The 14,938-nt window shown below is 39.9% G+C and overlaps 1 protein-coding gene across 2 annotated transcripts in view; it reads left to right on the plus strand.

Annotated features, from left to right (window-relative positions):
* The window catches only part of LOC140135364 (synaptotagmin-1-like), a 180,552-nt gene that overhangs the window by 109,832 nt on the left and 55,782 nt on the right, over window positions 1–14,938 (plus strand). For both annotated transcript variants that reach the window (XM_072156781.1, XM_072156780.1), the window contains exon 2: window positions 13,566–13,717. In XM_072156781.1, coding sequence (XP_072012882.1) covers window positions 13,573–13,717 — 145 coding nt within the window. In that variant the 5' untranslated portion in view covers window positions 13,566–13,572. The remainder of the gene's footprint in view (window positions 1–13,565; window positions 13,718–14,938) is intronic.

Below are 14,938 nucleotides of genomic sequence, written 5' to 3' on the forward strand. Positions count from 1 at the left end.
GCGCCAGCTCCATGCCAAGATACAACTAACATAGTTTTAACTGCAGCACCTTTAATCTACTACTAGTTCACTGCCTCCATACATGGTCCCCTTATCAAACGAGCTGTTTCAGGCAGAATTTTGGGTTGTTTTCATGGCTTCCATGTTAACTTTGTCGCCACCCTGCTGTGTAATCCACAAAATATACTGGCAAACTTTTATCATGTACCGATATTATTTGAGCGCTTCTTGCTCACCTCCTTTGGTTCCTCTCTGCCACCCATTGGTTTGAAGCCTGAGTCCATTTAGGGTATGTCGCCATGCCACTCTCTAGCCTGCCGCTGCTGCCGCTGCCTCTGCATGAAGTCCCCTATAGTGTCAGGGTCAATTATTGGATGTTTTAGATGCTATCTAGCTTCATTCTGTCACTCTGTCATGGCCATGCTGTTGCCCATAATTTTGGCATAATGGTGCGATTAAGCAGCCTCAGAGGCATCCATGCATGCTGCCCCTGCTGTTTCCTGTCCATTTCCGTGGTGTTTCCATCCTTTTCTGAGGTTCCCAGGTGTTTGGCCAAGCTTCCCTGTGCAGAGCCTTGGTCCCCTTGAAAAATGCTCGAGTCTCCCATTGACTTCAATGGGGCTCGTTATTCGAGACGAGCACTCGAGCATCGGGAAATGTTCGTCTCGAATAACGAGTACCCGAGCATTTTAGTGCTCGCTCATCTCTAGTGGCAAACCTACAGGTGCCAGAGGTGGCATTCAGAGCCTTCTCTGGCCAAGCTATCACCCCAGCACAGAGTTCACCAGACAAGACCTCCTCCTGCAGTCCTAGGAAGCCCACAACATGCCATGTTTAGTCTCCCATCTTTGGTTCCCTAGGACTACTGGAGGAGGTAGAAGCTATGGACAGGGCTGGATTATCATTGAAGCTAAATAATAATTTGATACGATTGAAAGCTGTGACAGGATGGAGTAGTTAAAAATAAGTTACTGCTTAAGTTACCATGTTGGCACTTTGTGATTCATAAGTGGGGTTTTATTGTAGTTTTGCCATCAAATATAATTTATGATTGTATAAATTGTCTGAAACTTTACTACCGGTATATTGAGGGTCTAAGTGTACTTCACTGGGTGATGCTCTAATTAATATCAATGCTGTTTTTAGAATCACAACTTCCTTCACTATTCATGGCCATTTTAAAACATCGTTCAGAACAGACAAATCCAAGGATCTGTGATTTACTATTTATAACACAGTTTTTTACTCTGAATCCTCTAGATTAGAGCTTTAAATACAGATATGTCAAATATCTTTATGTATTCGAAAGGTTACCTACTTCCTACATTATTGTAGAACCTTTGCTCTTAAGAACTATATTTGTAACCTATCGTACTGATAATGAGTCACTGTGCACCACCTACTATAACTATAGAATTAAGATGTCACACCTATTTGTACTGTTTACTACAAGGCATCAGTGACTATGGGCTATGCCACTGCAGTCATAGATAATATGTAGAAATGTAAAGTTCTGTGCACTTGTTCTTTTTCCCCTGTGTGGTGAACATATTGGATAAAATGATTTACAGCAACAGATTCAAGGAATATATCAATGTGAAGCCTTCAAGTGAGTTGTTACTATAATATACCTAATGCTTTTAAAATAGAAAGATACAAAGAGTTATTTATAGATAGTTATGTGAGGGTTTATTAGATGTCTGTAGACATTATTTAAGCATGCTTTCTCCTTGGTAGTTTCATGAGGTTATATGTGACTATTTCTCTGTTGTGAATTACTTTACTGAGTTAATGTTTTGGAGTTAAAATTAGTATTCACACTAGCTTAATATATTCTATTTATTTTGTAGACTTTTCTAACCCACCCATTGGGAAACATGTATTATCGTATCTGCACCAGAAAATTGTCGGGAACTTACGTTTTTTTGACGCAAAACTGTTGCGAATAATATATGAGTTTGTGCCAGAAAGAACAGATGTTTTCCACTATCCCGACTCCTCTGTCTTTTTTTGTGGTGCAAGTGGGCGTGGCCTAACTTTTCCACATTATCCGTCACATTTATGTGTATTTTGTCAGCATTTTTAGGTGCAAATTTTGGTGAACCATAGACCAGGAAAAAAATGGTCGATGTAAGATTTTGGCACACATCTCATTCTTATGGCGCACGACTAATTAGTTCCGTCTACCCATTAATTACTTACAGCCATGCGCCATTTTAATACATCGGGCTGTGCTTTCCGGAGACTGATCTCCAATGCCGACAGTCGTGCTTGCGCCAGAATTAGTAAATCCTCCCCATTGTCTTATTAAGCTGTTAATAGAAGGCAATTTTAAATACTCTTCATAAGGTGTATTTCTTCCATCATTGTGGTGGGTGCTATACAAAACGCTTTATGTCATTATGCCACCGAATGTGATTGCTCTTTTATGTTAAGACTGACCCTATAGTGATAGGATAAAAAACACCAGCCACCTATAGCACACAGTTACTGCATTGTACAATATCCTGAGCAAAACTTTAGCATTTCTAGTTTCTGCCAATGCAATCATTTTAACTAATGAAATTTGACAAGTTCATGAGCTGCATGTTAAAAAAAGGACAAGTATGTTTTACTCTTGATGCACATCTTACTACTTTGGAATAAGCATTTTTTTTATCTGTTCTTTGGCCATGCAAGACAAAAAAATTATGCATTCATATGAATGAATTCATATTTTCTTATGTTTAAGCTTATTTGCAAATAGTCTTTATAAATATGATCTTACTGTTTTGTCTTCACCTATATCCAAGTGTCTCCATGGTTACTCTATATACGAAGAAGTAGTGTAGTAGCCTGATCCCGCAAGACTGCTTCCTTTCCATATGTCTGCAACTTGCTTACCTGCTGAATGCATAGAGATTACATGACTGCTGTCTTGGAATATGTAGTATTTCAATGTAGTTGGTAACCATGGACACAAATAAGTCAGTTTCTGTTACTATGTAATATCTTGTCCTTATTTTCATTTTTAGGATTTAGTCCCTGGTACTAATTCACTTTCTGTACCTCATCAAGAAACACCACTGCTCTCAACTCCTAGGCTTCTCATCAAATTATGTGCCTGTATATAAAAATGCTATAAAAATTTACTAGAGGAAATCTACCACTCAATAAAATACAAAATAAAAACTACACATGCTTAACTGTCCTCCTCATCATCTTGATCCCAGCGCATGTCTTCTTTATTCTTGACAAGGCTTTTTTCAGGTGATCCTATTAAGATTAAAGAAGACCAGCACTGGAGTTGAGATGGAGTTGAGATGAAGAAGACAATAGGTAAGTATGTGTAGATTGGTAGATTTCCGTTAAATTGCACACCCAAATATAGTATTGTTTGGGAATTCACTAAATTCTTGGTTTCAGAAAGTGTTACACATGGGCAGGACTTTTCCTATCGATAGACTCCCTCTAAATTCATTGACATGCCACCAGTGCTATCTTCTGACATTTATCCCATCAGGTGTCTCATTTGTCATGATTTATTTAGTGAAGTGATTGACTAGATGCCCCTGGTTCTAGAGCAGCTCATTATTCCATCATATTGGTTTTCTACTTGAAGCCACATAGGTTATAGCTTCTCATTTAGAGTTAAGCAGATGTGACCTAGTGGTTTGTTGACATGTTTTTGCCTGGAAGTCTGGTTACAGACAGATGTATACCTAAGGTATGATGACGGTCCAGAAATAGAATAACTGAGCACCAGAGTAACATATTTCTCCTTACAATTAAATCTGATTGTATATAACAGACTGTAGAAGACTGGTCTATAGCTGGAGAAATATGGCTAGAAACGATCTTACTCTATTACATGAAATCTCCCTAAATCCTGTGTATACCAAATAGTAATATAAAAATAAAATGGATTGTGCTCACTAATATGATACATAGATACATATGGGGCATATTTACTAATAGACATCTTAAATGTCTAAGCCTTAAACAGTAACAGTCTTATACTGCAGTGCCTGATGCTACTTTACAGTATCTGAAGCTGGATGATAAATATTACCCAGTTTAAAGGGAGTTTACCATCAGTTTTGCCAAAAATTACTTTTTAGGTAGCAATTAGTGAAGGATTTGTATGCAGAGATCACAGAACACAGCACTGTGAGGAGACTCCTCTAGTGTTCCAAGTCCAGCTGCAATCCTGAAATATGAATGCATTTTTCACAGTCCTGCTGCTAAAATACACAACAGCATGGTTACACAGAACTCTAATAGTGCTACCAATGTCTGCCTGCAGTTAGACTGTCTGGTCTAACTTTACATTTGTTTGCATAGTTCATGCAAATGTGGAAAAATTCTGTTCCGCAGCCACACTTTTAAGCGTCCTTGATTAGGAATTAAAGGAGTATTCCCATTTCAGCAAATTAATGTTATTGCATTTATTATAAAAAAGTTATACAACTTTCCAATATACTTTCTGTATCAATTCCTTACAATTTTCTAGATCTCTGCTGGTTGTCCTTCTATAGAAAGCTTCTATGTTTACTGGGAGTGGACAGAAATCTGACCATGGTCACACAGGTGCACGGCTTTTTATATCACACAGCTCTGATTACTCTCTGATACTAATGATCTGTGCAGCTGTGTAACCATGGTCAGACTTCTGTCCACTCAAAGTAAAAATAGAAGATTTCCATAGAGTGACAGTAAGCAGAGATCTAGAAAGCCATGAGAAATTGATACAGAAAGTATATTGGAAAGTTGTATCACTTTTTATAATGCATACAATAACATTAATTTGCTGAAATGGGAATACCCCTTTAAACTATAGTAACTCTGGTTCCAAATATCCTCAATGAAGTAAGTATCCTCCATGTTCTATTCCAAATATACTCTATGAAGTAAATATCCTCAGATGTACAGTTGCCCAGTGATTAATATAGTAAACAAACAATGCATAATGGAAGGTTCAAGACTGTATAGTATGCCAAATAATAAAAAGAAAGGAGGGTAAGGGAAGAAGGATATTGGCTGCAAGAACAGTGAATCATAAGTCAGGATTCTATAGTGTCTTGTCAAAGGGTTCAGTGTATAGCTATATGTAATTTTGTAGACAGATAGATATAGACATACATTGTATAGCATGTATATTCCATGGTGGCATTAACCGGTTAAGGACCGGGCCCTTTCCTGTTTTTTCATGTCCATTTTTCACTCCCCACCTTCAAAAATCGATAACTTTTTTATTTTTACACGTAAAGAGCTGTGTGATGGCTTGTTTTCTGCGTAACAAATTGCACTTCATAATGATGGTATTAAATATTCCATGCCATGTACTCGGAAGCGGGAAAAAAATTCCAAATGCAATGAAAATGGTGAAAAAACGCATTTGCGCCATTTTCTTGTGGGCTTGGATATTACGTCTTTCACTGAGCGCCCCAAATGACATGTCTACTTTATTATTTGGGTCGGTACGATTAAGAGGATACCAAATTTGTATAGGTTTTATAATGTTTTCATACATTTACAAAAATTAAAACCTCCTGTACAAAAAAATTTTTTTTGATTTTGCCAACTTCTGGCGCTAATAACTTTTTTATACTTTGGTGTAGGGAGCAGTGGGTGGTGTCATTTTTTGCGAAATTTGATAATATTTTCAATGATATCATTTTTAGGACTGTACGACCTTTTGATCACTTTTTATAGATTTTTTTAGATTTTTCAAAATGGCAAAAAAGTGCCATTTTCGACTTTGGGCGCTATTTTCCGTCACGGGGTTAAACGCATTGAAAAACCATTATAATATTTTGATAGATCGGGCATTTTCGGACGCGTCGATACCTGATGTGTTTATGATTTTTACTGTTTATTTATATTTATGTCAGTTCTAGGGAAAGGGGGGTGATTTGAAATTTTAGGTTTTTTTATTATAATTTTTTTTTTTTAACTTTTTTTTATTTTTATTTATACTATTTTTCAGACTCCCTAGGGTACTTTAACCCTAGGTTGTCTGATCCATCCTATCATATACTGCCATACTACAGTATGGCAGTATATGGAGATTTTCCTCCTCATTCATTACAATGTGCTATCAGCACATTGTAATGAAGGGGTTAAAACGAAATAGCCTCGGGTCTTCGGAAGACCCGAGGCTACCATGGAGACGGATCGCCGCCCCCCGATCACGTCACGGGGAGCGGCGATCCCAGGTAAGATGGCGGCGCCCATGCGCCGCTATCTGTTTGAGGCTGCCGGCAGCTTTGCCGGCAGCCCACGCTGTAAAAGCATCCGCGATCGGTGCTAGCACCGATCGCGGATGTTACCGGTAAGCCTTTGCTGCAATATGCAGCAAAGACTTACCGGCTATGGAGAGGGCTCAGCCCGTGAGCCCTCTCCATGCAGCGCGACGCGACCGCCGCCGTGAATACACGGCGGGCGGTCGCGAACCTGTTAATATTGGCTCATGAACCTTAGCAGTGAGTATGCCGGTGCGGGAACAGGCCCCACCATGCTGTCCCACTTTCCGCTGGCTGTGCCTCCCTGAAGCTGCTTCACCACTCGCTGCAACCTGCCCCATTCATCTCTATGGAGCTGACGGAGATTGCCGAGCGCCATACTAAGATCCCCACGATCAGCGAGTTAGGCCCTATACGGTGGATAGAGGCTAACTTGTTTCATGGGAAAACCCCTTTAATTAAAATGTATTACCAATTAGGAGGATTGCAGAGGAAATGCTTAGTTAGGGGGTTATTGTATGCTTTTGTTTGCTTCTCTGTTGAGGAATCAATATGGTGTTGTCATTTGCTAATAAAAAAAAAATTAATTCACATTTTGCATTTATTATACAAACTGGTAAACATTTCTTGGAGCTAAAATGAGTCACATTAGGCTCCAAGCAAACTCCACAGTTGTCTCCAGCTTGTAGTTTCTTCTCTCTTCAGTGTTTAATGATGGCTATGAATCAGGGACCACACATGTGCAATGCTACTCTCATCCCTGATTCTGGTTCAATCTAATACATTCACTAAATATTGTAGGTGAGCGGTCTGGATCGATAAAGCGTACGTCAAAGCATATATAGAAGGCTGCCAGAGAGATGGGGTCCCTCCAGGCAACTGGAAGTGGTACTAACGCTTCTGTCTGGCTGGTCCTCTATGCATCACAGTGGTCAACAGGATGCATGTAGTGAGGGGCTCTGGCCCTGAAGGTGCTAATTACCAGGTCCTACACCAGATAAAAAAGGGCCTTAGGCAGCAGCAAAACCCATGTCGATCCCAGCTTAAACTCTTTTTGCATTCTAAGGATACAGATAAAGTTGAGCTCAAAAACACTCTGGGGGGCATTTATCAGGACTTGTAAACAAGTTTTTTGCACACAAGTTCACAAATACTCCTGAAACGCCAGTAAATGCGATTATTTTTCCTTACACCTCACCTACTTGGCAAGTGGGCATGGAGGGGTTGTGAAGGGGTCCCAGGCAGCACTCTCTATTGCCTGTGAACATTCACAGTAGAATGTTTGCAGGTTTTTACTCAAAACTATACCAGGCAGCCGCCCCCTGGATACATCAGGTGGTCTAAGTCTCCTGATGTATCAGCCACAACGGGATCTGGGGTTGGGCCTCCCATCATAGGCCAGTGGTCATGTGAATTTGTCACATTGTCTCTGTCTGTGTATATGTTGTGCATGAGTCTGCGTATTCTGCCCTGTATATACAGAAAGAGCACATGCCAGTATTACTACTCTATGTTGTATAAAATAGCACTATACAGAACTACTTCTCCTATCTTCCATAAATGAGCATAGTACAGTTCTTCTATTCCTATCCTGCATTTACTGTATGCCCACATCGCAGAACTACTGCGCCTGTACTGTATATATGGCTACTGCACAATACTACAAGTCCTGCCTTGTATACATGGGCACTCTACATTACTTCTCCTATATTGTATATGACCCCTTCACATTACCAGCATTCTTATCCTGTGTATATGGGAACAGCACCGCACTATTGTTATCCTGTAGAAATCAACATAAACAGTAGTTTAGTTTAAAGCAGTTTTCTGAGATGAAAAAGGATATTATTTTATCACTGGGTGACTTTTTCGTTACTGTATATCAGAAACCAACAAATTTTCCTCATTAGCCTCATTTGGAGGACTTGTCCTGCTCTGCATTATATGGACAGCAGAGTCAATTTAATAAACACAATGTAATTCTTAAATTGACATTTATTGACCTTTTGTCTTCTTTGCATCTTTGAATGGAGGGGCTGTCAGACTGATCCCATGTCCTCTTTTCAAGTCATTGGAATTGTCTTTATTTTCAGTGCCCCATTAGGCCGCATTCACACTACTGTAGGGGGGACGTATGTATGGCTGCAAGCTTTCAGTCCCACAAATATCGCCCATAAAGCAGCACCGTACTGCTCCGTACACGTGAAAAAGATAGGACATGTCCTCCTCTCCATCACAGTGGACATATGCCCGCCTGGCCGTAACTGTGAGGGCATACGTCAGTGTGCATGTGGCCTTAGCTTGCATAGAGAGTGCACAGTCAGTCCAACTAACAAGTGTGGAAGCCAATACACCTCTGTGACCCCCCCTTATCTATAAAATTGTGGTTTTTTGGCTCCATTCTTACCTTCTAGATGGGCAGGAAATTGGATTAACTATACACTCTGTATGCAAGCTAATCGATGCACTCAAATTAATGTCAATCCCATTGAAAACAGAACAGTTGTTCAGTCTGAAACCTCTCCATTCAAGAAGTAAATGAGATAGAGGGACCCACATATATCAGGTTTTTTATGACATATGCTGTGGAGAATACCTGAGTTGGGAATTCCACTTTAATTTGCCCTGTGTGTGGACACTACAAAGAAATTAATCATTATTGCAAGGTTCCCTTAAAGTCAACAGTAGTTGTATGGCGGAGAAGAACATAAAATAGTTGCTAGGATCTGAGGAAAGTATCCTCATTAGATCAATATATAGGTAGATACGTATCAAATATTTGTTTACATTGATTCAGATCTACAAAACTGTAGCTTCGGAGCCAAACAGTAACACTAGTAAATGAAATAACTCTTGCAAACCTCATAGTCGTGAAGAAACCTGGCTCTTAAATGTGTGATAAAAGCAGTAGTTGTATGACTAATTTAGCCTGAAAACTACATTAGATTTCTTTGGGGCTAGATTTCCTTTTGTAAGGTATGTTGAGTCTATGTTGGTGGTTGCTATACACCAAATAGCATATCTTATGGCATTCCGAGATCTCTTTGAGCGTAGCTGTTGACAATTTTTGATGGAAAAACAAAACAGGATTTTTTATGAATGGTTGCCTGAAATATGCGAATTTATGTATAGATTCTTACACAGGTCATGTGCATTAGCTTGGCATTCCCTTTGGTTTGAATTGCATCGATTTGGGGGTTTTATCCCAAGGCAACGTGAGGACAGAGATCAGTTTAATATTCAATATTGCATTTGCCTAGCACATGATTTTGACAGATGTCTTCGGAAGAATGTGTCACTTCAAGAAATTTGCATTTGACATGAAACGGTAGCCAGAAATGTTTTTGGCAAGACAGACAGTATTATGACTCAAACACAGAAGGAAACAAAGGCGTAAGATTTTACTGTCTTTTTTTGTTTGCTTTTGTTCTTTGCCTTTTAAGTTATATTTGAGTTTACTTTATAAATTAGTCAGCAGTATATGTTAATGTAGAAATGTATTTGATACTCACAACACTACGCCAAAACCATGTCAACTCTGGTGATCTCCATTTAACCCAAATATGTAGTAGTATAATATGAACCATTTAGTTGTACCAAAAATTGGCCACTTTCTTTATTAAAAAATAAAGTTATATATACTGATGCACCAAAAAAGTCATTAGTGAGTTGTCCATGGGCGGTATTGCATTCCATCCAAATATACTGTTCCTGCTACTTTTTTAATACATTTTATACATTGTATGATTGTTCATATATATTTGATATTTTTAGGTAAGTATTTTAGGTAAGTGACAAGCAATTCCATTTCATTAAGACTTGAGAGACAGAAATCCTCGTTATGTCCTAGTTGTGGGGTACCTAGATGTCTACTTCTTAGGCTACATGTAGACAGTGTGTGCCATTATACAGGACTTATATACCGGTCCCATGTATCATTGGGGCTCCAATTACCCGGTCAGTCAGTTCATGCAGGGGGCTATGGAATCCAGCGTCCCTATAGAACGTTCATGTACATGTAGCCTGATTCTAATATACTTTTGTACCCTTAAGTGGTGTGCTTCCATAGCAATCTTTTGGTTACATTCAAACAAAAATACATTTTTTGCATAAATATTATACATTGTATGTCTGTTCATGAAACTTTAGATTTGCACAATAAATCCCACACGCAACAGATTGGATTTCTTTTGTATTTTCCTGGAAGAGTAAATGGCTGTGTTGTGCATGTAAAAATACATCGCTCACCACGGAGACACAAGAGCATCTGTTTCCTGTAAGAATGACATTATCATGGCATCTCCGAGGTGACTCTGTCTGGAAGCCATGGTTTGATTTGTAAATAGCAGCCACCAGGTTCACTGGGGAATCTCTTGTAGTGGATCACAGGGAGAGTTGCTACAGAGATGACTTGTGATGATGCCGCAGAGCTGTTCCTAACAAATCTTCTCTGCATTGAGATTTACAAGTACAATGTCCTTACACTAAGAATAAGATAATGCACTGATTAAATTAACATAAATAACTCCCTTCACCATCTAAGAGTACAGACATAAAAGGGCTAGAGCCGCTACACCATGTATAATGCCTCATTTATCTTCTACTAATACAGTTCTGTTAATTGTAAGAGGAACAGTTAATAAGCGTTTTGTGAGACATGATCTAACAGCTAAGGCTAGGTTTCCATCTTTCCTGGATACTCCATAAGGATCATCCTTAGTCCAACTTGCAAGCACTATGACGGATATAACTTTCATTCTGTTTTCATTAAAGCGAATCACAAGAAATGTGATTTTTATCTGGTGTTAGGTTCCAATTGCCTATGCTGATTTCAAAAATGCCTTTGTCAGCATTTAAAATCTTTTCAGTAGGTTATAATAGTTTATTTTACATGACATGGTTCCCTACCATCAACTTGTGGTGAGTCCCAGGGAGGGCACTGCAGTCTGTATGTGCCTGTGTCTCCTCATGCATTCTTCCTCTCCTCAACACCACCTCCCAACCACCAGGGCCCGGTCAGTGCACATGTCAGTAAAAGAGGAGGAGTGAGGGAGCTGCATGAGTGTGGAGGAGAGGAGACTGACACAGGCACCTGCTGACACTCCCTGAACTCACCACCTGCTGCTGGCAGAGACCCAGATAATGTAAATTAAACTTCGATAAACTTATATAAACTACTGAAATAATTCAGAATGCGGACAAAAGCATTTTAATAATCTGCATAGCTAGAACCTGTCACCAGCTAAAAATCACATTCCTGGTAACAGGTTTCTTTTATTGTAAATAAAATATATTAGTCATTAAAAGGAATATATTAGTTGTATTATCGCTTCTCCAGACAAACTTTATACCAATAAAAGTGTTAATACAACTCTAGGTCTCACCTGGATGTGCTGCAACACTGTGGATCATCCAAATTACATACCTCCCAACATTTGTGAAAAGGAAAGAGGGACAAAATGGCGGCGACCCCCCTAAGCCACACCCCCAATCACTCCCTGGCCACGCCCCAAATTTTAGCCATATTAAAATAATAAAAATCATCTCAATAAAAAAAAAAAAATTATCCTCATTGGGATTTGAACCCAGAACCTGCAGTGTCCATGTACAATGATAACACAGCGCCTCAACCCACTGAGCTGTAATCTCAGTGATTTACAAGGTGGAGAATTTTGGTAACTAAGAACTATGACTATATACTGCCTTGGTATATAGGGAGGGATCTTCTCAGATTATTGTAATTATTGAGACTATTATTATTATTATGGAGATTATTATTATTATTATTATTGAGATGATTATTATTATTTTTACCATTATTAATAATCATCTCCATAATAATAAAAATAATAAAATTTATAATAATAATAATAGTCTCAATAATTACAATAATAATCTCTGAGAAGATCCCTCTCTATATATCAGTGCATTAGTCTGTGTCACAGTGTAACACTGGCTGATAACATGTCTTAGTTACCAGAAATCCTCAGCTCTGTATCACTGGGCTTATAGCTCAGTTAGTTAAGCTCCTGTCTGCAGTGCAGAGGGTCCCAGGTTTGAATCTCAGCCTGGCCAAAACTTTATGTAATTTAATTATATAAAGAGCTTGTGTCTGGGGAAGCCCTGGAGACCATATATGGAGAGATAATGATCTGACCTGATGACGTGGCCCCTGCTCTCTCTGCTAAGCCGACACTTCTCTGAAAAGGATTCCCTCCCGATGTCTGCTCTGGGGAACCCTAGGAGATGCAGTGACCATATATGGACAGATGCTGATCTGAAGCTGATGACGTGGTCCCTGCTCTCTCCGCTACCCGACACTTCTCTGAAAAGGATTCCCTCCCGATGTCTGCTCTGGGGAACCCTAGGAGATGCAGTGACCATATATGTGGCAGTGACCAGATCTGACCTGATGACGTGGTCCCTGCTCTCCGCTAAGCCCGACACTTCTCTGAAAAGGATTCCCTGCCCGATGTCTGCTCTGGGGAACCCTAGGAGATGCAGTGACCATATATGGACAGATGCTGATCTGAACCTGATGACGTGGTCCCTGCTCTCTCAGCTAAGCCGACACTTCTCTGAAAAGGATTCCCTGCCCGATGTCTGCTCTGGGGAACCCTAGGAGATGCAGTGACCATATATGGACAGATGCTGATCTGAGCTGATGACGTGGTCCCTGCTCTGCGCTAAGCCCGACACTTCTCTGAAAAGGATTCCCTCCCGATGTCTGTAGAAGCCATTCTGTACTGTCAGTTCAGACTTTCAAAGTATTTACTATGCGGACACAGCGCCGGGACACAGCGGGACCTGGGGGGAGAATCCGTGACAATCTCATAGCTGCCCGTGACGCAGGGCAGAGGTACGAAAAACGGGAAAGTCCCGTCAAAATCGGGACGGTTGGGAGCTATGAAATTATAGAAAGCCATGTTACAACATCTGAGTCCATACTGTATCTATGGCCTCATATAGCTGCACACAAACTGCATACTCTTTCACTACATGCTCAGTTTCCTGCTTTGCCATATGCATGTAGCCATATTCCCAGATATTATGACTGCTGCTTTATGTAAATTGGGGCCTGAAAATCAATTTGGCATGTTGCAGATGGAGAAAACTACTTTATATTCATGCTCTATACAAAGCCCATGATATATATCTGTATCATCATCATATTCATCTTTTATAGAATGTTACTATGACAGAAAATATATTAAATTGAGCATTGAACATGACCTTTATAACTTTATCTACTGACATCTAATGCATTTGCAGTAAGAGCTTGTCTCACTTCATGTTAAAAAAGCCATTTCATAAAATACAATTCAATTTTTCTTTCCACAGCTCAACAATGAACCAGGAGCGTAGATCTGCTGGATATGAGCAGACAACGCAAACGACGGAACCCCAACAAAATGGCACGGATGTATCAAGCAAGCACAACGTCTTCTCTGACATGAAGGACAAATTTATGAATGAACTGAGTAAACTCCCAAGTAAGACAATGTTCATTATTTTGACAGCTAAAAAATGTTCTGCCTGTGATGTTTGTGGTCGTCTGTGAGCTGTGAGAATCAATGCATCTCCATTTATCCTTGAGTAGGGACTGTCACATTGAATTGTTACAGCTATATAACTTCAAAGGAAATAATGGTTGTGGGGGGGTATTCATCACAAAACTCTACACAACTATGCCAAGAGGTTATTGAAAGGGTACATAGGAGCAGCAGGGAGAGGTACGATCTAAGTTACTATAAAACTCTCCAGTGAATGGGTTATATGTCCTAGTGGAGGCAGCAGCTCCAGATCGAAGTTGCATCCAGGCCCTTTGACTCAAAAGGTCAAATGCCCTCTGAGAAAAAAAAACACACCCTGAATTTTATTGTTTTTTGTATCAGGCCATGAAAAATACCATGCCTTTATGGTTAGCTAGAACTTTAGATAAAGAAAGCACATTTTACATTATACAGTACTGTGCTACTATTTATTTAATCCCTTAAGGACGCAGACAGTTTGTGCATTAAAGGGATTTGCCCATGATAGAAAATTCTCAAATCTCAAACCCCTAGTGATGTTTATACAATAAAGATAATTTTTAACCCTTTACTTAGTTTTATTGCTATTTTAGCTCCTATCACTCAGTGATGTCAAATTCCAGAGTGTTGGGGAGGCCTCTCTAACCAGACACATTATGATCCATCTAGTTCTGTGAGCTGACAATGTGGTTAGATTATCAGGGTACAAGGTTTATATACATTTTCATTTACCTTCTGACCATTCACTAGTATCTGACACATAGAAAAAGAGATGAGACAGATCAGAGAAGAGAGGATGAGATCCATGAAATGCATCTCCATGAAATCCATGGGGGTCATTTACTAAGGGCCCGATTCGCATTTTCCCGACGTGTTACCCAAATATTTCCTATTTGCGCCGATTTCCCCTGTATTGCCCCGGGATTTTGGCACACGCGATCGGATTGTGCCGCATCGGCGCCGGCATGCACGCGACGGAAATCGGGGGGTGTGGCCGAGCGAAAACCCGACGGATTCGGAAAAAACGCCGCATTTAAAAAAAGAAATGTGTCGCTTGGGACGCGCTTACCTTCACTCAGCCCGAGCCGGTGAACTCCAGCGTATTCAGATGCTTTTCAGCGCAGCAGTGCCACCTGGTGGACGGCGGAGGAACTACCTTGATGAATCCCGGCGGACCTGAAT

This window comes from Engystomops pustulosus, chromosome 6 (genome assembly GCF_040894005.1).
Source record: "Engystomops pustulosus chromosome 6, aEngPut4.maternal, whole genome shotgun sequence".
Taxonomy (NCBI): domain Eukaryota; kingdom Metazoa; phylum Chordata; class Amphibia; order Anura; family Leptodactylidae; genus Engystomops; species Engystomops pustulosus.